At 40.3% G+C, this 24,915-nt stretch overlaps 1 protein-coding gene across 1 annotated transcript in view; it reads left to right on the forward strand.

The window, feature by feature from the left end:
• fam72a (family with sequence similarity 72 member A) overlaps positions 1 to 2,834 on the forward strand; it is a 4,749-nt gene extending 1,915 nt beyond the window's left edge. The window contains exons 3-4 of the mRNA XM_061727643.1: positions 255 to 379; positions 462 to 2,834. Of these exons, the coding sequence (XP_061583627.1) occupies positions 255 to 379; positions 462 to 556 (220 nt within the window). The 3' untranslated portion in view covers positions 557 to 2,834. The remainder of the gene's footprint in view (positions 1 to 254; positions 380 to 461) is intronic.
• The last annotated feature ends 22,081 nt before the right edge of the window (positions 2,835 to 24,915 follow it).

The raw sequence follows: 24,915 nt of genomic DNA on the forward strand, positions 1-24,915 counted from the left end.
TGAACATTATTATATATATACATTATGAATTGTATGTAACTGTTTGAGCCTGTGGTTTTTAACATTTCAGTTTCAGCAGGGTTTGGTAATAAACAGTTTGAGCTCTTTTGTATTCCCAGGCTTTTGTTGTTGTTATTGTTTTTGTACATAGGGAAAATGGGTAGCCCCTAGTGGAGTTAGCACTTTTCAGAAGTGCCCCCCAGCAAAGTGCTGACTCATGTTTCTTCTTTATTCTCTCTCCCTCTCGCTTCCAGTGGTAATGTTGTGGGTTATCATGTAGTAGCCCCCTGTAAACCCTGCCTGCTCTCCTGCAACAATGGTCATTTCTGGATGTTTAATAGCGATGCTGTATCTACTCTCAACAGACTGGATGCAACGGGTCAGTATATGCTTCTTTTTAAAGCTCAACGCAATTTCAATTTGATAATTGTTTAACAAGTCTTCTTCACATTTGTCTGTAGGTCTGAACCTGCTTTTGTGGGGAGATCTTCCTGAGCTAGAAGACAGTGACGATGAAGAATCAGAAAGTACATCAGAGGAGGAGTGTATTAGGTAGAGAGGGCAACGGACAATGTGAGAGGACCTGAAGGCTAGCATTTTGAAAGGTGAAGTAAAGAATCTTCCCCCCCCCAAAAAAATGACTGGATGCAACAGAAATGAGGAGTCTTGAAGGGTGATCAAACATTGAATTACAGAAGGCAGAGAAATTCTGTGTGGGCTGAAACATTAGAGCATGCTGCACTCCTGGCCAACCTCCAAACATTGTCACAGGTGATGTTTTCCCTTTTGACAGATGATGAAGAAAACTGGCTGTGACGTCAATGATTGGGGTATGGCCTTAACTAGGCATGCTCCAAAGTTTTTGGTTTTTGTAGTTGAGTGTTTCATCTATTTAGTACCTGTGGCCATGCCTTTGCCCTCTTACGTTTCACTGTTAAAGCACAGATACGCAAATATTAACATGCTCTCTCTTCACAAATGATAAAAACATTTTTTCATGGGTTGTGAGGGTGGGGTGGTATTTTCACAGGCTATTATGAAACATGTAGCTGAAATGACTGACAACTGGACACCTTAAACTAGTGTGGTCTGCTATTCTAAGCGTATATTTTATTTATATCACCCCCATGAGCATCAAAGATGCGGTTTGATAAGTCAGCAGAGCTCAGCTGTGAATGCTGTGCTTATTTACATTGTTTATGTTAAATCTTTTTTAAGAAGATGACCACAGGTCGCCTGTCTTTAATGGCAGTTAGAGACTGTACATTAAATATACTGAAATGAGATAAATATTCCAATGATTTATGTCTTAATGGCTTATATTCTTCTGTGGCTGGGTGCAGAATGATGCCTCGAGTGCTTTTTGATTCTTGCATATTAGAGAAATGGCACAATTATTGAATGATATAAATGTTCTTTGCTTTTTAAAGGGCATATTTAATTCAAGGTACCTTACAATCTGATATTCTATGAGTGACGGATGTGTTAATACAGTGCTAATACATTGTTTGTTGCAATCATGACAGCAACAGTAAGTGTTTAAAATCCCATTAATCAGAATGTTGAAGTCTCTATACTAACATACTAACTGAGGGAAAGGATTTAATACTGCAAAAGCTGCGTTTGGAGATTAGTTTTTAGCCATTAAATCGGTTCAGGTAAAACGTTCCCAGAGTGATTTTGATATAAGACAACTAGAATCAAAACTATCAAAAACCTACTTTTGGGACAGCCATCATCTTTTCATATTTTTATCATTAACCGTTTTAGAAACACAGACTCTGCTATCTGTGTCCACGTTAAACCACTTTTCTAGTTTTGTGTAGTGGCTCACCTGTAGCACCTGGGGAAGTGGAAAAAGACTTGAAATGTGTCAGTATTGGATTTATAGACTGGGCAGTTTACAGAATGGTGGATGAAACAAGAAGTGTAATCTGATGTAAATTTTAAGCCTGCCAGCAGCTGGCGGTAAAGTTTACAACTTTGTTAGCTGACAACAAACATTAAGCTGCTAACTTGCACATTAGCCGGTCGTCACTATCTGACCAGCACATTTAAAAATCCCCCAGGCACATGGAGGTTCAATTCAAAAATGTCTTCTTTTTTTTTCCAGTGTCATCCTTTAGCACTTGCTGTTTCTCTGCTGTGGTCTGACAAAACTATGAACTTTATCTTAAAAGGAAGGGTATTTTATGTGAGTGAAAGAGATTTGTCGGTATTGCCGGCAAACCTTGTCAAAGGAGCAACCACTGAATGTCATAACTCTTATCTGAGGGTAGAGGGTACGAGTAGCTTTTTGCAATATTATTTGGCCTCCATGTACCTCAATGCTGCAGCGTTTACTTGTTTTAAATGATGATAAATTATCATTTCAAAATAAAATTTTAAAAACACAGATGATTTTTACAAGGGTAACTGACAACTCTGTGGATAGGAAACAGCATTGGCTGCGTATTTATTAAATCCACGAACCAAATACCTGTAAGAACACTGTCAACTCAGTTTCTTGGTTTACAAATGCTTTGGTTTATATTGTGCGATAGTACTTGTGTTTTTGTTGATTATATTTAATATTTCATTGTGTAGTGCTTTGTTTTGTACATTGGAGATTGGATGTTTCAAAGTATTACCTCAAGAAGGTATCATGTGTGAGCTTCCTCTGGCTAGGACATTTGTCAAATGATAATCACAACTATTTAAATGGCTGTTTCTGATGTGAATAACTTGCTGAAAATGTATATTTTGGAATTGCACTGAAACTGTATTGGTAGTTTGAAAAAGAGAAGGATCTCTTGTTTTCTATGCTTGTTTAAAATAAACTTTTTTTTTCCCAATATATCTTAAATGCCTTTTTTTTTTTTTTTTTTTTTGTCTTTTGCTACAAATTTCAACATCTTATTTCCTGGAGTGAAGCAATCCACTGGCATTTCTGATGCCCGTGTTTTATTTTAAATACTACTTTTAGTCTACTGTTACTCTTCCAAGATGAAGAATTATAATAAACTAATATTAATTTAGTAGCTTTAAGTTGGCTCGCAGTGGCACTGGTTCCTGGTTCGACTCTCAGCTGGGTCTGTGCACTTTCTATGTTGTCTTTGCCAGCGAGTTTTCTCTGTATGCTCTGGTTTCTTGTCTCAGTCCACAAACATGAGTGTTTGGGTGTTCATTGACCCTAAATTATCTGTTGGAATGAGTGTCCAGAGTTTTTCTTCACGTGGAGCAGTGATGGACCACTGACCTATCCAGGCTGTCCTGTCTGACGGATGATTGGATGTTCTAAACACCACCCGATTTTCAGGTGTAAACACTTGCTTTTTGGTGCATCAGCGCTGGGTGTAGCTACTTTAGACCAATTCCAAGTTAAAATATTAACAGGCAACATTCTACAGAGGAGACTAACATTTTCAGTAAATATCAGCATTAACTGATGCTATTTATAAACTCAGTCAGATAAAGCTGGGTCATTAAATCAAAATGCAAAAAATAAAAACAAACACACACACTTGAAGAAATGGATATCCTGCACTCTAGACCAAAGATGGAAAAAAGCATCTGGACTGTTAATAGCCAGCCCTGAAGCCGGACTACAAGCGTACTTTTACATGCCTCTTGCAGAGTGAGTGGAGATATTAAAAACCCAAAAATTCTATTGTTCTACACCTTAAGACATACTTGCATGATGAAGGGGTCAGAGAAACGACTGAAGATCTTTGTTGCCCTCAATCAAACAAGAAAGTGGTGTGAAGAAAGACGAATAAATAAATAATGTAGCCAACTGAGTGCATGAGAGGCCTCGAGGACAGGAATTGTTGTATATGAGCAGATGAACTGAAATCGATGAGAGAGAACATTTCAATGAATTTAAAGTTATGCATTTTTCATGCTGCCCCACCATTTTCTGATTTGGGGTTCTACAAAAAATGAATAACCTGAAACATCAAAAAAAAGAAGGAAAACAGCCCCATATTCACCACTCACCGTTGTGTCTAAAGTCAACAATTTAAAAAAAATCATTAATCTGTGCTGTAAAACTCCATCCAGCTTTGGACTTTGTTTTTACATGCCTGACTATGTCAATCCAAAGCTCTCCCTGCTGCTGTCAGGACATGTAAAAGGCAGCTAAGGTAACGGAGAACAAGTCTTTTAAAGTGTTATATCTTATGTGGTTTTTGGACCTCGGTGTTCTTGTAAACATCACTTTTTTTTGTTGTTTTAAACCTTCCTTTTGATGTTCACAGCACCTGCTTTTCCTGCTACGAAATGACCGTTGAGGTAGAGCTGTGCAGTACTTTTGCAATACGTCAAGCAAAGAAAATGTAGTACTTTTCACAAAAAAGAAAGAATGATCAAGAAGTCTTTGCATGTCCTCACAGGTGTCGTCATGTGTGGCTGATCAGATTTGTCCTCAAATTGGTGCCAAAAGTGCATCAAGACCTCAGGTACATGACATATAAAGACCTTATTATTTCTGCATTTACAGATAAAACAAATACAATATAAGGGAAATGTTAATTAAGTTAATCACAGTCCGATATGACAGAAGTAAGTAAAGTTTGGTTGTGAAATTGACGTGTAGAGCTTCAAACTACATAATCAGAACAACGTTTCAGTACAGCTTATGATGCTTGTGGAAAGAGGAGGGGATGGATGGATGGATGACACGGTTCACACCAGAATCAGGGTCTGAAAACGTCAATGTACTGTGGCGCACTCTATTGGATCTTTTGTGCAATGACATGTGGAAAAAAATCAGATAAAATCAACCAAGAGGATTGGTTACTCCACTCCCAAAAAAAACCCAAAACGCCTCCACCCCCCCAATTTTACATTTGAGTCAGGAAAAATGAGAGAAAACAAACAAATTTTTTTTTCAATTTTAAAAAACTTTAAAAAAAAAGAAAAGAAAAATGTGTCTTCAGATTTGTGCAGTTCTTTTTACATTACATCCACTTCTTATGGTGTATTGTTTCCAGTAAATTTACTTGTATAAAAGCGTTATCTGCCTGCAGTATTTCATAAGAGAGACCGGTAATCACACCTGATTCCAGACACAAAACAGTGAAACAATTCAGGTTCCTCTCACAACAAAGGTAGGCTATTCTGTGCAAGAAATAAACATTTTTACAAAATTAATGACCAAATAGTTGGAATATCATTCAGTTCAGCCTTTGATTGTCTTCCAATTTGGTTACAAAGTCTAAGGTTTAAGTAAATGCATTATTTCAATTATTCTTCTATATTCTATGATCTTTTATTACTTCTATTATTATTTATCTTCCACAATGACTCTTTGAAGAGACGGAAATCTATGACTACTGCAACAAATCCATTTCCCTTTGGGGATAAATAAAGCATTTTGAATTTTAATTTATATGTAAAATAGAGGGACCTCTGAGGAGGGAGAGTCTTTATCTCTGTTTTATGATTTCATTGTTACACCTGTATTTAAATATCTCAGAAGATTCAAAATGAGCTTAATTAAATGAAGGAAATCCCACATTTTTATGTCAAGATGAATCACTCTAAAATGTAATAAACATTAAGAGCATTCATTATATGCGAATAAAAAAAAGTGCTTAACCGACTGATTTCACTTTAGAGTCAAAATATTTCACATGACACTTGGCTTGATTCAGCTTATTATTTTTTCTGTTAAACAAATTTGACAGTTTTCACCTGCAGAGTGTTAGTTTTTGGGAAGTAAATAAGCATTTTATTTTATTTTTCTCCATCAAGTGAAACATATTAATCACCGAAAGACAGACACCACCTGCAGAAGGTTCTTGGTTTGATTCCTGGCAGGAGACTTTTTGTGTTTTCTCCCTGTGCTTCTGAGTTTTCTGCAGACACTCTGGCTTCCTCCCTCCGTCCAAGAAGATGTATGTCATGTTGATTGGTGATCTTAAAGTCCCCATTTTGCCTCAAATTCCTTGTATATATGTGGCAACCTGTGCAGGCTGTACTGCTCTGCCTTTTGCCCAGACAACTGGAACAGGCGCCAACGGATGCCTGAGACACTCTCGAAATAAGCCAAATATTCCATAAATCTACACAAAATTGTCTTGTTTAGGATTAAATATCTTTGCCAATGGGGTAAGAAAAATATTCTCGATGAGAATTCTTAAAACCAGCCAAAATCAGTCTAAAATAGTCTTCCATTTTTCTTAAAATAAGGCTTTTTTACTTTCATAGAAGTTAGTTAAGCAGGTGTGGATAATGGATGCATGGATGATAAATACATTTAAGCAAAATGGCTTCTCAGAGTTCAGGAACTCCTTTGAGTCTAAACTACTCTGCTTCTTAGACACTAGATGGTGCAGCTGCACCATTAATAGAGACTCCCATCAGCCACTTTTACAGCAGGGATCCAAGTACAACCCGCTCACATTCAAGCAGAATATAGACTGCTAAATTAACTAAAAGTAAATAAATACATCTGTCTTTATGGGGCCCTGTGATGTACCCCTGCCCTTTGCTTGTGGAGAGCTGGAACAGGCTCCAATGGATCCTAGCGGATCCCAGTGGATCCCAGTGACCCTGAATGATAATGAGTGGGTGTAAATAGTGGATGGGTGGATAATAATGATGATACCTGCTGTTTTAGAGGCATATTATCTTTAAAAAAAACACTCACAGGAAAAGTTTCTTTCATACTAGTAATAAAACAAGTGAGTGTCAAAATAATAAATGATTGGTTGTGTTACCTGCACTGAAATATCTTTTATTTAGCACAGAAATTCCAAACTATTTTATAGGAAAATTAAAAAAACAGAGCTATTGCCCTTTTACCAGCACAAGAATAATATTGTATTTAGACATTCCATCTAAATGTCACTATTGTGCTTTCTAGACCTAATAAAGAGGACTGTATAGTGGTCACCTTGAGCTTTGAAAAGAAATATAAAGAGGTTCATAAAGGCTCTGCAGTCTGACGTAGTCGTCTGCTGATAATGGACCTAAACGACAACTCAAAAATTCATCATAGTTTTTTTTTTCTTCTTCTTCAGTGGGTAAGGAGGGCATTTGGTAATAAATGCTTGGATCTATTCTCTTTAGGAATACGTCCTACAATCAGAAGAGGAAACTTTCATGAGACCGGTAGGCCAGGCTGTTTTATTTTTAAAAATAATTTAACATAATTAGTTTCATATGTAATCTGATCACTTACCCATGAATAACAACTAATCCTTTAGGAACTACCCAACCTATAAGCTTGAGAACACACGTGTTATAATTAAGGGATAATAAAAACAATTGCTTTTTTCTGAGCTTAATCTAGGGAAAAGTAACTGCAGGTGGCACATGCCACAGCGCGGGTTTTCAACAACCGGGCTTCCTACTGGCCCATCATTATACTCTGAGGCTAGCTGCACTGGGCTTTTGTTGAAGTGCTTGAGATAACACAAAGAAAACTTCAAACAGGCTTCTTATTGTGCTCTACTCTTCTGGGCAAGCTGATTACAGTTAAGGATAAAAGTTGTTCCTATACAGTAAACTAATGCGGAGAATCAGAGAGCGCTAATTAAGTCATGGGGGATCTGAAGCGGTCGACTTGGATGTGTTCCCCAACACCCAGACCGTAGGGGTTTAGTGGAAACTTTACAGCCCAACAGCAGCCGGCATCAAAGGTGTTTATTGTCAGCTGAATGTCCGGTAGAGGCGTGAACCAGCGGATCTTCAAAAGTCACTTGGGGAAAGAGAAGCAGAGGCTCCAGCTTCTTAGCCTTGCTTGTCTATTCTCCTCTCGTCTTGTCTGCAGCTCACTGCCTCGGGCAGAGCCTGCAAAGTTGCATCAACACGCCATGTTTTTAAGTGAATGCAACCAGTGACTGTGCAACTTTATCAGTGTATGTTCATATGATGAACATCAACATTCAAATTATCCTTCATTTTGCTTGACAACTCAAGTTTTCATTTTCTTTAGTTTAATGAAAATTAGGCAGGTTATACAAACAGCAAAATCTAAGGTAAGGCCTTCCTATTAGATATACCTTTCAAATGTTGCTTTAATGGAATGGGTAATATACTGTTTAAGGGGAGATGTTGCATGCTCCACGGTTTTGGCTCTGCATCACCGTAGCTGAAGTGTCACTGCTATATTTTTGGTCTTGAGCCTGGTACACTCGCTATCAGATGAACTCATGAATTTGGGTGTGCATTTGTGTGAGAGACCTGCCTACATAAGAGGCTGAGCTTATTCAGTGCGCATTAAAACCTTTGTTTTGTTTTCATGGTGCTGGTTTTGTAATTTGTTCCTCTTGCACCCTCTGCCATGCATCATTCACATACAGTACACCAGCCGTATATGCACTATTTCCATCTGCATAATTTCTGTATTTTTAAACTAATTCAAACCTCACTGAAAGCCTCACTGGTCGCCCTATCCGACCCGTGTTCTCTTTCTGATCAAAAATGTTTAAATATGACTGCACATATGCACTCGCCTCAGTTATTCACATATTCATGTATTCTTTTTGCATCTGGAAGCATATTATGAAAGATCGAACAGTTTCTGGAGGAGTTTCTGGAGAATCATCCAGGAGGTTTAAATGAAATGTTGTACAGTATTTATGTTTGTGTATTGAGAATATGAATCACACCAATCCACAAGCCACACGCAGATACACAGGTATGTGTCTTTAAGCTGGTGTCTGTCGATAGGGCCCGTCCCAATGCCTGGAGCCATTTGCAAATTACAATTTAGTACTTTAAGAGTTAAAACTTCAGTCAAGTGTGCATGTGTGTGTGTTTAGTGTTTTTGTGTTTGTGTGTGGGGGAGGGGCAACGAGTGTCTGGTAGAAAACCTTTAATCCGGGTGCTGTCAGGCCCAAACCCGGCTTGACGTCCCATTGATGTGGAACAGAACAAAACACAGGGCCCCTTCCTAAGCTCCCACTGGCTCTCTCTCTCTCTCTCTCTCTCTCTCTCTCTCTCTCTCTCTCTCTCTCTCTCTCTCTCTCTCTCTCTCTCTCTCTCTCTCTCTCACACTCACACACACACACACACACACACACACACACACTGACAGACACATGCGCACACTCTGGCACTTCTCTAATGCTCCCAGCTTGGGCCCCCGCTCCTTAACCGGAAAGGGCATTCCTCAGCCTATAAGTACACACGTGTGCATAGGCATACTCACACTTTAGCGCACACTCATGTGCACACGTAGGTATCTACAAACGGAGCCGAAAGGACACAATCTTAACTCGTAGTGCTGTGCTGCAGTTTGCAGGTTGAACCAGCTTAATGGTCTCTTTCTTCTGGTCATCCATGGCTTTTATAGATGTAAAGCTGAGATTGTGTGCTGTATCAGATTCAGACTGTCAGTTGTTACATTGACAACCGTGTATGTGTACAAATGCACACATATAGATCCTATGATTGTGAAATGTTGGGATACAATTAACAGAAGCCAGATACTTTGGAGGAAGTTGGCAGTGACTCAAGCGTGTATCCGTTGTGACGACAAACAGTTCTTATTGTCCTGCTGTTTGGACAGCCATCGTTTGGCTGCATCTCTGTTTACTATCGGCTTAAAGAAGAAGAAACAGAGAGAAGACGACAGAGAACAGAGGCGGAGAAAGTCTGAGACACACACTTGACTGAGCAGATGCAAAAAAGTGATTTATGTTAGAAGACACGTATCATAGATAAGAGTCTGGAACAGCTTTGTGATGGACGGGGAACCTGTCCAGGGTGGACCCCGGTTCTTGCCTGATGACAGCTGGGGTGAGCTTCAGGCCCTCCCCCACAACCCTGGACATGATGGAGCACTATACATAAAATGGATGGATGGATGGTACTAAAGACGTTGATGCCTGCTTGACTGTTGCTCTCCTCCTGGTGGCCAGTAGGTGGCGATGTGCACGGCAAGCAATCAGAGAGCAGAATTTCATCTTCCAACTTTGACCCAGTGTTGTTTCTGCAGATTCAACCTTTTTCTGTCCATCAATTCACTTTCAGTCAAGGGGTTTGAGTTGGTCCTGAGAGGCTAAATGTTATTGAACTGCAAGAACATAAAGGAGCTTTACTCCTTCTATAGGTGGCCCACTCGTGCCTGCAAAGCTGACTCATTTCCACCTCTTATGTTGTTCAGGACTAAACCCCCACCTGCTAAATAATAAAGATCTTTATTCCCCCCTGTGTTGGAATTCCACCACCTTCGTTTTGGAAGATCAAAACTCAGAGTTTGACATTTATTTGGGTTGGGCTGCGGTCCAGAGAGGCTCAAGCCGCCCCCAGTGCAAGTGTTTTTATTGACGGGTGAAAGCAGTCAGACCGACAGCACCGATTGGCTGTAATTGGTCAGCAAGTCAGCGGTGTGCTTGAAAAAACCCTATGTAAAGTAGCAGCCTGTAAGAGCACGCACACACACACAGATGCCCACCCCTGCTTCTCCCCTCAAGCTTTTAAGAGAAGCCAGATGGGCCATGGGGAAGCAATCACCTCTCTATTTGTCTTGGTGCTGATCAGGTTAGTGAAGTGTTTTCAGGCCTGGCAAGAAGTCCACACACGGCTGCCTGTTGTTCCTGCTTCTCCCTGTACCACGCTGTCCTGCACGACTCAAGCCAACGGGCCTGGTCCAACTGGAGCGGGACCGTCTGCACAGCAGTATTGTACAGTGGAGTGGAAAGGAAGAGCAGGGAAAGACCGGGGTAATCATTTTCCTCAGTATCGGGACGATTGATACAAAATTGGTTGCAGTTGAACACCAGCACAAAGAGCTAAGAAGCTGACGGTAAATGTAAAAATATGAAGGTCAGGAAGGAAGCTCGTAGCTAACATCTTTCATCTGTTGATATGGACACCACCAGTTAGCACTGGGTCAGTGGATGGGAGGTGTTTAGGCAGCAGCATGTGTGGAGAACATTCCACCCATTGAATGCACAGATGGTTTGATTTAGAGCAATGAAATGAGCACCAGACAGAGAGCGGTGACAGTGAACGAAAGCCTCAGTGATGCACACACACACACACACACACACACACACACATGCACGTAGCAGTGACTGAACCCGGTTAATGGAGTGACGGAATCCAGAAGGAATTTAGTCAAGGACTCAGGGAGTGAACTATTAAGTAGCCTCTCAATCGTCCTGAAGAAAGGCTGAGAATCCATATATTTTTTCACACTGAGATGCATCTGCGGCTCCTTAACGAGGGCACTATGCATACAAGGATGAAAGTGTTGCATGGAGAGAAGTCAAAGGAAAGACAGCAAAGTTAAAAAGACAAAGATCTGGAAGCAAAAAGTACGACAGGGAAATGTGCTCTCGGGCTGGACAGAATCTGCGGGAGGACACCCTGGCAGTGAAACCTGATCCCACCCAGACTTGCCCGCCTCTTGATTTGCTGGCCCTCCCATGAACCCTGACCCATGACTTTGTCTAGGGCTCGTGACCTTGATTGAAGTCCAGGCAGATCATTGCATCTCCTCTCACACTCTCCTCTCTGTCTCCCCTCCTGGCTTTTCCTCTCTCCTCCATTCAGCTCCAGTAATAGAGTATTGGCGGGAGGAGACGGAGAGCAGAAATGTCAGAGAGACATTAAACAGAGTGCGTCTGTGTGTGCTCTCAAAGTCCAACCTGTCTGATTTCCCTCTTCTCCATCCCTGCCCCCTCTCCCTCCCCCTCACATCTCCTCCGTATATGAGTCCCCAAAGAGCAATAAATTCATCCTCTTCTCTCCAAATCTCTTTGTCTTTGTTGCTCCATCAACACCCTTATCACTTTTTCTACTCATCCATTCAGCCTCTCTTTGCCCTCTTGTGGTTTGTCATGGTTGATACAACTAATTATTCAAATAAAATACTTACATGTCAGTATTGTTTGGCAAAAATGCTCTGACTATAAACAGGAATGGAGACCATTTGTTATAGAATAATCATATTATTCATTTAGTTTAAATACAATAATCCAACTGCATGAATAAGTGAATATACGTGCACACACAACTTGAAATCATCAAACTGAGCCCTTTTCATGTCAAAAATCTAGTGAATAAAAGCAACTTTGTTTTAGCAAAAATTCACTGCGATCCCTTTGGAGAACTGGTTCATCCTCTTTCTTCTAAAGACGGCTGATGAAACTTGGTTAACAAAGCTTAGAAGGAACCCTTGGATTTAGTTATACAATTTATGTCACATTTCCGATGTGATGCGTTCCTTTCTTTTTATGTCACACTACATTTGCTCATCCATACAGCAATATACCAGAACTTTACGCTGCGTTAAGCAAATCACTGCAGTATCTAATCACTTGGTCACTTATCTTCAGCTCCTGAAGCTGTTATAATCTGAAAACACTTATGATCTTAAATTCATTTCCATGAAATCACCTGTCTGTCTTTCATTGAGCTGCTGAATTTGTAATCCATGGTTAAAATCAGTTGTTTACATTTTTTTCTCTATTAGACTGATAATGCAGTGATAGCTGGTCTGGAGCCTCGTCTAGGCATTTCATCTTGAAATGCTGAAAATTGGATGACATTGTTTCATTGTTATTGAACTATAAAAACGTACAAAGAGGTTTAATGTGCAGAACAAACATGATTAAAACATTGGTAACACACATACAGTACACACACACACACACACACACACACACACACACACACACACACACACACACACACACACACACACACACACACACACACACACACACACACACACACACACACACACACACACACACACTACTCAATACACATGAACATGCTTGTATATACACACAAACCCACACATGCATGCACATCTATCAAAAACCATAATTATTATAAAATAATAATAATAATAATTCTAATTTAATTATTAATAAAAAATGAAGTGCCATGGGTCAGGCCCTACAAATACTACACTGATATGGTATTTGCATGTTTGACTCTCTGCCTGGTGTTGTGTCTATCAAAAAGAAAAGGGAAAAAAAGAAGCTTAAGGGAGAATCATGCTTGTATTTTCAGAGGAATGGATCACAGATCCGCTCTTGGAATGCCTCAGCGATGTGCTGCAGCACATCTGGTGGAATCACAAGCATCGTCTACAATGGCTGCAATTGGAGCCAGCAAGTGTGTAGCAGCTGGAACGTCATGCAGCCACATCTGGAGGCACGCAGAGGTAAAGCTGGAGCCAAGCGGAAACACCATCAACAAGCACATTTGAAGCTGACAGTAGTTGGCTTTGTGAAGGGCTCTGACGGCTCCCTGAGACTGCTAACCAGCTGTGAAGTTCCCCATGAAATAATTTGTTTAATGTATTCATTTGTCCATTCGTGTATTAATTCATATAATCTTACTGTGGCTGCAGGTACGGCAATCAGAACACTGGTTATTCAACATAAACTGCCATCCGAACCAATCACAGCCACAGGATGGGAAAGTACATCCCCTTATATGCTTGAAAAAAGCAAAAAAAACAAAAAAACAAAACAAAACAAGAACTATGGAAGAGTTCCATTTGTGGTCTGGTTTACTTCATCTGTATGAAATCAAAGTCTAATATGGGCAAACTGAAGTTTTATAGACGAGTGGGAGCCGGATTATCCCTATTTGTTGGGCTTTAGTCGTCAGCAGAAGCAACTGCCTGCAATTACTAGAGGCCCAGATGGTTTAACTGCTTTGCATTGGTGAGTCACAAATGCACATCTACATGCCATATGTTGTTACTGCCACATGGGGGGGGGGGGCACCCCCCCAAAAATATGACAAACACATAGATTGTATGGAAGGAAATGGACAACCCCCCCTCCCCCCGTGCCATTCCCCATAGGTTTTCTGAACACCAGTAGATCTTGGTTTAGCTCATGTTAACCTACGATGCTGACTAACGTAACCTAAAATTTATTCTGATCAAACGCTGCCAATCCATCCTCCTTTTTTGACATTTCAATCGAAATGACATTTGAATCTGAGAAATGTTGGCGTTAGAATGAGGGCTGGGGAAAAAGAAAAACAAAGTTTTTTGAACTGGGCTGTAAATATGTTTATTTTTACTGGAAGGCTGGATAGTTTAACATGTCAGCTGATGGCAGCTGCCTCACTTTTGGAGGCAGCCTCTAGTGGTCAGTTGAAGAAAAGCAACATTATTTAATCGCTGGATTAAATCAGTAAAATGGATATAGTCAGGTACTTTACTCCTGTGTTGTGCTTTACTATGATGTGGAAAAGACAGAAGTGAAATCCAACCAAGTGTTAGTATCATAAAGTTTTTCTAGTCCAGCTGTTGTCTAAGCTTTTTTATCCATGGTTTGGTTCTCTTTCACGCCCCTATGATCAAATCCAATGTTGTTGGGGCCTTTTCCAGCACTCTAAGCTATATTTCAGGGACACCAGATGGCTGGACCGGTTCAGTGGCACCAAATGTGCAGAGACTTCACTCCTTCTGTAGCTGCCACAGGTATACGTCATGCCCTGCGGCCCTTTGCTATGTATCTTTCCTTCACCTGTCCAATTTGTATGATAAAAATCCCTTTAGTGTTTGAAAATAAAGAATAATAATAAAATGATGTGGCACCTTAAGTGAGCTCTATGCTCTGCTGTATGCCACTGTTAGGATAAGTTTGAAGGTCACGGCGACAGCTTAATGACAGTGTGGTCATGAGATTGATTGTATGGCTCTTTAAAAACTTTGCTATAAAAAGAAATGAATTTCTCAAATGAAAAAAAAAAAATCCTTAGTTTATTCCCTTACTAATGGGATATATGCATATATAAAATAAAAATGTATGGCCATGCAAGAGCATCAATCGGAATTCCTTTTGAATAGGAGAAAATATCTCTGGAATTTATTTATTTATATGATCAAAGTCAGAAATTCGTCAGTCATTTTTTTCTTATTAACACTAAAAGTAAGTCTATTTAAGGTACCCCCTCTCCCTTCTTCCCTCTCCTCTCACACCTGTAGATGCACACCCCCCTCAGCGGAGGCTGGGGACACACAGAGGTCGCTCTGTGCCGTCCCAGTCCAGAACCGGGCAGCAGACTGCAGCACACAAGAGATGAGAGGTGTTTATTTTATTGAATGTTTATTTCGCTCTGTAAAACATACCACTCAGGGAGCTTGTGGAGCGATGCACTCAAACCCCTCTCTCCCTCTCTCTTCTCCCCTTCTGCCAGTGTAAACACCATGTATACTGAGAGTGTTTCCTACACTAGTCTGTGTAGATGTGTAATCCATCCAGTCAGACATTGTAAGCAACATCTCTACATGTTTATAAATACTGCCGAACTACTCTAATGAATTTATGGTAATGCCTTGTTCTACTGCTTCTGCCGAGCGTACGGGTGCGCGTGGATGGTCTGAGTGTGAGGTGTGAGCGTGCGTGGATTAGCCTACTGGGCTACAGCGGGCATTTTACCGGTTGCTGATGTTTCTAGAGGGGTTTTTGTTTCCCGGTGCAAAGCCTGGTTAAAAGCTTAAAACCTATGACAGCATCGAGAGATCTATGAGTGTTATGAACTAATGTGACACAGTACGAAGTCCATTAGCAGCCAAATCTGTATTATTCCATTTGCCACACTTCAGCTCGCCACAGCAAGAACTGATCTTTTAATAATGAAGTATATGACTTATATTTTTGCAGAAGTTTGTTCCACTCATTTTGACTTTGATGATTTTTTAAACATATGGCAGAGAGTGCTTGCGCCGTCGGAAAAGTGCGTACATTATTAAACTTGCCATTAATGCATCTCAGTCCAATTTTACTACATTAAATTGTTTGTTAAAAAAGAAAAAAGAAAGGAAATGGAAGCACATTGAAGAATAAAGTACAATTTTACTTCACCGAGGACCATCTAGCTTTCTGTTGTTTCAAAGAAAGTGGTCCAGATCATCAGAAGAAGGAGGGTTCTTACACTTATGTGCGGCACAACCGACTACTTTTCATTTGAAGTTGCAAAATAAATGAGAAATTCCAGTCATTCTTTTTATCATTCAACACTGAAAAGTGCCAGCTTGGTTGGCAGGTGAAATTGAAACAATTCAGCTGTTCCAGGTGTGTCAGCATCTCAGGCCAGGATCAAAAGGCTTGGCCTGCTCTGGAGCCTCAAGAGTTGACTGAGCAAAAGAATATATAAAAAAAAAACAACAACTGTTGCATCCTCTACACAACACAGGAATTAAATAACCGATTGTCACAGAATCCTTCAGGTTTGCAGCAAACCAGTACAGAAAATCATTTATGTCGCAATTATAATATTCTTTGTGATGCTATAGAGGCAATAGCGGTTGTGTTATTTCTCATTTGGGATAAATGAACAGTCAAACAAAGAAACCCAATCAGACATTATTTTTAAAACTACAGCTATTTTGCATTTGATGCAGCAGCATGTGTCAAAAAAAGTCATGAAAAGGGAACTTGGGATGTTGAAGCCTGCTTTTTCCAGCCAGCATGCCATCCTTCAATTCCTCCTATGGCTGTCAAAGGTCAAAAATTATAACAGCGTATGGGTTCTCCTGATGGAGAGGAAGCCTTAAATATTAAAAACCATGATCGGCACTGACTAAAGAATTATGATGAGATGACCAAGCTCCTCCTGAACTTGAATGCAGAGAAACGTGTTAAATAAAAGAAAAAGAAAGACAGTGCATGCTGTTGAGTAGCCACCAGCAGTGTGTGACATGTGTTTTGTTGATAAGATTATGTCGTATGCATGTGTACACATGTGTCAGTATGTAGTTAGCATGTGCACGTGTTCCCGCTGCTCCCAGACTAAGTCATCATGACTCCCTGCTCATCAGGCCAGACAGGTGTTATTACATTGAAATGAGAGCAGTGATGTATGCATCTGTAATGTGGACCTGTCCTCTTCTGCTTGATGGGATCTGACGCTTCTCATTATTGTGACACGTTTGAGGAAAGAACAAAGTACCAACACTTCGCCTGAAGTGCGGCTCATAAGGTGCTGTGAGCCTCATGAGCACATCTCACAAAGACATTGATGGAAAGTGGTACATCACATTTGGAAATTCTTTCAAAGTGCTAACAAATCTAACGTCAGTTCCATTTAGCGCAGATGAAGGAAGTTTCAGTTGCACTTGTGACAAAGAATGACATTACTTTAGCAGAGAGTATAACAATAAATTATTAACTTTACTTGGAATCATAAACAACAATAACAAGTCAAAAAACAATCATAAACTGCATTTAACATCAGCTGGAGTCCTCTGGTTAGCCCTGTCTAGCAGCCTTCAGCTGGATGTGAAGATAGCTTTGTTCCCCAACTCTTCCAGGTCAAACCAAAACTGGTCACAATGGTCTGTTAGTTAGGTTAACAGCACAAAAAGCCATATTTTTGTTAGATCTTTGTTCATAACTCAAAATTCAGGTTAAGACAATCCAAAGTTAGTAAGATGTGTGGAAGATATTTTATGTCGGATTAAAGTAACACATCATCTTGTCTAATGAATAAAACTAACTCTTCAATTAATACATCGCTATAACTACAAATAATGAACGTACGTATCACAAAATAATGCAAACCTATAGTTAATCAGAATCAGAAATGCTTCCTTTATTCCCCGGGGGATTAGCTTAAAAACACCAAATAAAAAATACACATATCTAAATAAATAATGAAAACCCAAATAGAAAATGAAAGCTGCAATACAATAAAAAAAAAAAAAAAAAAAAAAAAAAAAAAAATTAAAGCTGCAAGCAGTGATGAACGGGCCCTCGCACCCTTGTGCACGTTCAGGCGTGCTGCAGTGAAAGCGCTTGTATGACTTGCATGTAGATTCTTCAGGCCTGGACATTTAGCGGATGACACCAGCCACGACTCTCTATGTCAAACCATTCAAAAGTTATGGCAGAAAATAGGAACTATCAGATATCGACCAATCAGAAGAAGGGGCTAATTCATGCCAATGAAGGTCAAGTACTCAAAACTGAGTGCGATGACACCACCCATGAGTCTTTATGTCAAACCATTCAAAAGTTATGGCAGAAAGTATGGACTATCAAATAACCAACCAGATGAAGTGGACGCGCGCTTTTTGGCATCTATCGTCGCCACGGTAACGCTTTTGACTGAGAAAAGTAATGCGTGTCGTCGCAGGATGGAGACGTACATTTTGATGTATAACACACCTGGGTGCACATTACGGTTCGGGCTGTATTAACTGCCGAAGGAATGGCATAAATTGTGCCAAAATTACATGATTAATTGAAAATGGCCGGTTTCGGTTTCGGCCATGACGCCAAGGGACTTTTCTTTAAGTTGCGACATGATACAGGTGTGGACCGATTTTCGTGCATGTACGTCAAACCATATTGTGGGGCTTGAGGCACAAAGTTTTCTAGGGGGCGCTGTTGAGCCATTACGCCACGCCCATTAATGCAAACCATGAAATATAAATTTTTTGCCAGGCCTGGCTTACGTGCAAAATTTGGTGACTTTTGGGGCACGTTTAGGGGGGCAAAAAGGCCCTCATTTCGTCAGAAAAATAAAGAAGAAAGAAAAATTCCTACAGATACAATAGGGCCTTCGCACTTTAAGTGCTCGGGCCCTAATTAATCAAAAATAATATTTGATCTGAAAAATAAAATCTAGTGAACAATAACAAAGTAATAAACTAAAGAAAATGGGTGGCATGAAAAGTTAGAAAGTGGCATGAAAAGTTTGAACTTTTCAGCCCAACACTACCATCTGCCTCCTGCTGGCAGCTAAAATGCCAAATTAACTTGCTACCATATATTACTTACCCTCTCACTTAGAGCAGAAAAGAGCAGAGCAAAATTAGTACTTTTGCTTGTTTTTTTTCCCCGAGTGACTGAATGTATTGCCAATCAGATCTTCTCTGAACTGCTTCTCTTTTGTTCACCACCGAAAATAAGCCTTTTGATTCAGTTCAAGCATTAGATAACTATTATCAATTTGTAAAAGCTACACTCCTCTGTTGTATTAGTTGTTGTTCTCTGACAAAGCTTTCAAATGTCCCATCCAATGGAGAGAAATGTGTGCCTCAGAGACTCAGGAACAGCTTTTTTTTGTTCTTTACATGCTGCAGCAGCAAACTTGACTGTTATGCCACAGTGATCACAAACAATGAGCTGTAATGAAGTGAAAACCGAGCTAAAGGCTTTGTTTGTGTTACGAAAAGCTGACAGAAAGGGGAATACAGTCGTCCTCATTTTCCTTGTTTCCCCTTCATCCTCCTTTTTAAACATTTGTTCTGTTTTTTTTAGATTAGATTTAGAGTACCTGTCACGTTTGCTTCTTGCACTTCCCCCCCGTGCATTTCAGCCTTTCTAGATCTATATTCTATTCTGTTTGATTTTGAAGTGTCTCTCTAGCTCATGAAGTCACCAGCATTATATGCCATCTTGAATATATTGCACAGAATATTCAGCAATATGTCTATTCTATCAGCGCTACCGGCTCATGTAGCTTTCCTCAGCCTTGACTTGACTCTTGACTCTGAACATTTAAACAGTCGTATTTAAATTCATTCTAGTCTCACTCAGAGCAAAAGAAGATGTGACATCACACATCTCAGACGTTTTAGTTCTGGCTGAATGACAGAGTAGAGGTGTGTCTCTGTAGCCAGATTTGAGCCTGTCAATCAAGCCAGCTGGAACTTAATAAAAATATCTCTTAATGTTTCCGTTTGCAGCGATTGAAAAAGATCAAGCTCTTAAAACTTCTCCTTATCTATGTCGACCTGTCAGCGAATATAACAATTATATAACAATTGTTGTCTTGTGCCAGGCAGCCCCATTCATTCACGAGAGAATAATCATTTATGCCTCTCTGGTAACTTTCATATGCATTCTTATCATTAAAGATGAATGTAAAGAGGTTTGGGAGGCCGTATTTTGCACCAAACCATAAACTAACATATAAGCTAACTAAAGGTGTTGTAGCTTGAACCTGAACAAACTGAGTAAGAACAAAATTAAGAACAAAAAAACATACAGAAAACTCTTGGTCAAGGGTGTCCACCTCTTCATCCTGAGCTTATTTATGCCAACACACATAAGTTGTATGTGTTTGTACTTGCAGCTGTTGCCAGAGAGAAGGTCCAAGGACACACATCAGTGTTTTCTATGCATGAAAACATGATGGCTATATAAAACACCCTCTGATTCTAATAATCAATATCTGTCTAGCCATGTACTGCAATATTTGTTTTACAATATTTTTAAACCTCCTTTCAAACCGCTGAATAAGTGGACAACTTTGATTATGTTTTGATTGAATAAAGGCAAGACCCTGAACAAACACTTGAGGCAACCCTTGAGTAAAGTTTTCTGTTGTATTTGTACCACCAGATTGATAATTCAGCATGAGTGTGATCGTGCTGCCGAGTCCCTCAGCGATGGCTCGGAAGAAAAGCATGAAAGGACAACCCGGGCATACTTGTGAATAAACCATGCACATTTTATCACCCGTCATCCCTTTATCCGTGGCAGTGAAAGGGGTCTATTCACTTGGCTGGGCTTATGCAGCGCACGAACGGGGAGACAATCCCACGTGTGCTGGGTGAGTCTGTCCACGCTCGCTCCAGCAATTGAGAAGGACAAAGGTGAACCAACTGATTTGTTGCAGTCGCTAAAATAATAGAACAATTTCTTTCTGTAATACTCGCGGTGTGTTGTTGACTCACACGCATGTTGTAGCGCGTGCACACACACGCAGACACACACGGAGGTGGCTGAAGACATGCTGTTCACTCAAATCGTCCTCAAACAATGAAGTGCCGAACAGATCACATCAATCTCTCTCAGGAGAAATATTACTTTCTCCCAGCAACATGCGGCGGAGGAGGCCAGGGCTGCGCACATGCTTCTCTGTGTGTAGACTGTGAAGAAAAGAAGAAAAAAAAAAGAGATACGTTTTTCCAGTTTGTCTCAGATGTACCTCGGCTTCCCCGCGAGGCACACACATGTGGGGAATAGAGACAGAGAGATTTCACTGCCACGGACATCCTGCTGAGACATAAAACCACCTCTAACTGGCAAGTCATTGCACATCAATTACACTTTTATTTGTTGGCTGGAGGTAGGGTGGAAGAGGCCTCACATTGCAGCGGCTTAAAAGAGGATTTTACTGCTAAAGTGGTGTCACGATTATGCTTTTATCCATTTTGATGGTACCGTGCTGAAATATATTAATGCTGTCATTTGCCCTGTTGAATGCCATCTTTAAAAAGCATGACCAGAAATCTGTTTCAAAAATCAAAAACACCAGAGAAGAAAGGAAATGCTAGTATGAGCAGTTTATCATTTAAAGACATCTTTTTTTTTCGTCTTCAACTTTTAAGAAAGTTATTCCCTTCATATCTGCCTCTCCCACCCCCCACTAATCTCTGCATATTAGCTCTCAGGAAGGGAGAGCTCTCTCGTCATGAGTTCTGGCTGTTTTAATATCTGTCAACTTCATCCTGTGCTCCATTCCCTTGCTTCCTCCACACTTATTTTGGCTCTCTGTTTCCTCTTGTCTTAATATTTCACTCCTTTGTTTGACTCCTCTGTCCTCATCTCCGTTGGCTCTATCAGTCCTCGTCAGAGAGCAGCGGTGAACGGCGTCGTGTGAGCGTGTGCAGTTTCGAAACGGATGATGAGGTCTCCACCATTTAGTGGGGTTGTCATGGCATTCCTCATTTCGCTTGACACTTTTTGTCAGAGCTACCCAGGTTTCTCGACACTCCGTATAAACACGCTGATTACAGCCCAGTCTGTGTGTGTGTGTGTGTGTGTGTGTGTGTGTGTGTGTGTGTGTGTGTGTGTGTGTGTGTGTGTGTGTGTGTGAATGTGTTCCTTTGCGTACATATGTGACTAATACTTGGTGTGCACCTGTGTTTAAGTTTTTAACTTTTGCTGCACTAACTTTCGTCAGGTCATCTGTTCCATTACATTTCTTTCTAAACCACTCAAACACAAAGAAGCACCTTTTCTTTTTTCTTTCTCCAAAACTGGTTGATTATTATTGAGGTTTCAAGACACACTAGTACTAGTACAGGTATCTCTTACTGTCAACGTTCAAGTGACAGCATGCCCTTGGTGACTGAATGAGACAAATGCACAAGGACACGTACGGCTTTAGACTTCACATGATGACTGTTGAATCCAATATTTCTCTTTAGAAAATAAATTCCGTGCCAGGTGGAGGATTCCTCTGAAGGATAGCTCCACACTTGACGCAGAGGCATGCAGTTAATAGCCCAGGCCCTGTTTATGTGAATGGAGACACATTATGTGTTTTTTTTAAATTCATGGAAACATTTATGAAGTTGAATCTGACGCCCTACGCACAGTAACCTTGGGATTCCTGAATGTCTTTAGCTTCCAAATGTACCAAAAACATCGGGAATCTCAATCCTTGACATTTGATTGAGATTGTTTTGTAAAATGGACATCCAATACAACGGGATCTATGGTCTCCTGCTTAACTTAACTCGTGACGCTCCTGCTTTTGTGCCCAGATTCCACTTCACCGCAGTGTACCAGGTCTTCACACCTCCACTCTGCTGCTCTCCGCCAACTCTTGTTTGTTCTTCCCACAACTATATAATCTCCTTCTCCTAAAAATGCCCTCTAAATCTCTCTTTGATTTGAATGCCATGCTGTTTGGTAAACTCTTCTCTTCGGTTTTTGAGGTGACGCAAACTTTGTGTTACCCTTTTATGTGAGATTTGGCGGTTTTGTCTTAGAGGGTGGAGAGACCCATCCCACTCCACCCTCTCTCTTCTGTGTGCCTTAAGGTTTGTAGTTTTATGCGGCCATACATTTTCCACACAAATCTGCTGCAGACATACCAACACCTCTTCATAGGGTCCAGTCCCATTAGACCAGTGGTTCTCAAATGGGGGTACGCGTACCCCTGGGGGTACGTGAAGGCACTGCAGGGGGTACGTGAGATTTGAAAATATACATATATTTAAAAAGTAGCATCCATGCAAAAATCCTTTAAAAATAAATATTTCATACATAATTGAGGAAAATAAATTAATAAAATGAATTTTATCTTCAGGAGTAGGCTATTCAACTTATTATCCTAAAACCCCAGAGTTTCCCCCACACCAGGATGGTTCCACCTAACCTATCAAATGCCACCTGGCTTCACCTGTCAATCACTTGGACCAACGATGGAGTCGTGGTTGAAGCATAGCAGCAATATTTTTATGTTTAATAAATCAGTTACTGATGGCACAGTGCTCTGTTTTAGGCCTTTTTTTTACAACCAAAAGTGCTTTGCTCTGGTTAGGGGGTACTTGGCTGAAAAAATATTTCACAGGGGGTACATCACTGAAAAAAGGTTGAGGACCACTGCATTAGACGAATCCATGATGTGTCCGGACGTGGGTGACCCCTAAAGTCCCATTTGTTTGACTTCGATGATTCCTGTACTGGATTCCTACTTGGAAGAGATGTCTTTACGAAGGTAAATATGTTTAAAAAAAGCTGATTTATTATTGAATGAGCAAAGGGTGAGTAAAGAACGCTATTATGTCTTTAAGGTTAAATGACTGATAGAAAACTAGGCCTCTGTTGGACTTGAGTGTGCTTGGCAACACCATTTAAGCAGCCTTTTAATCATGGTTTAAAATGTATTTCAACTATTCAGAATTTTTACAGTGTGTAATAGCAGAAAGAATGGGACATGATAAGAAATACATCTTTAAACGAGCAGATTACAATGTGATCTCAAAAACCTTCCTGATAAACTTACAATCTTGTGACTCCAGCTGTGCAGACAGCTGGGAGCCTTGATCACGCTGAGGATGGAGCAAAACCACAGCAAAGGAGAACCTCCCAGTGGCAACCAGGGGGTACGTTGTAAATACACCGCACCACACATTTAACTAATTAAGTAAGTGTCACACGTTCAGCAGTTAATACACCAGTAAAATGTGTGTTGCAAATCCCCTCCTACATGTTGGTCTGACAAAGCCTACTACACTTAGCCGTCAGTAAGTTTTAGAGGAAAATACTGGGACCTGTTAGCATGAACAATTTCACCAATGTTTAAAAGGTATGTTTTTGTAGTGGTTTTTTAGTGTTGCTTGAGATTCTTCATTGAAAAAATAAAAAACTCCAGAACTCATAATATCCCAGTTTTTACTGGGGAAAAACAATCCAGGATATGAACAAGAAGTTCAATTTACAAATCAGAATAAAAAACACATAACACAAACGAATGGAAGAGAGCTTCCTAATGTAATGTATTACTTAAGTTAGAGAAGCTTTATAGTTCCTGGTAAGAACTTGCAGTGATCAGCAAAGAAAGAAGTAAAAGCTTCATATCGCAAACGTTTCATCTTTTGTGATATGATGATGGCAGAGTGATTACAAGTTGTGAGTTGGTTCAGAAATGTATCTGCACCCTGCAAATTTCAACATCTCATTGAATTCACACGGCTTTAAACAAAATAACAGACTTGTATGTTTTCACAGTTTTCGATTTTGTGTTCCCATGGACTCCAAACTATGTAATTCTGGAATTGGGAATAATAAGATTGGACTGAAGAGATACTTGGATGTAATTCTTTGCAGTCAATGCCTGGAGTCTGGAGCCCACAGACTTCACCAAGTTGTGTTTCCTCCCAGGAGGTGTTTTGCCAGACCTTCTCTGTGGCAAACTTCAGAGTGGGCTTGTGTGTGGGCCTGTTTGCCTTTAGGCTTGTTTTCAGTAACTGAAAAGCAAGCTCTGTTGGATTGAGACTGAGAGGGAGACTGACTTGGCATTTGGAGAATATTCCAGGTCTTTGACTTTAAAAAATTCTTGAGTTGCTTTTGCAGAAAGTTTAGGGTCATTATCCATCTACACTGTGAAGTGCCGTACAGTCAGTTTTGCATTTGGCTGGATGTGAACAGAGTATAGCTGTGTATGCCTCAGAATTCATTTTACTACTTTTGCCAGCAGTCACATCCTCAATAAACACCAGTGATCCTGTTCCACTGTCAGCCACACAGG

This window comes from Cololabis saira, chromosome 8, assembly GCF_033807715.1.
Source record: "Cololabis saira isolate AMF1-May2022 chromosome 8, fColSai1.1, whole genome shotgun sequence".
NCBI lineage: Eukaryota > Metazoa > Chordata > Actinopteri > Beloniformes > Belonidae > Cololabis > Cololabis saira.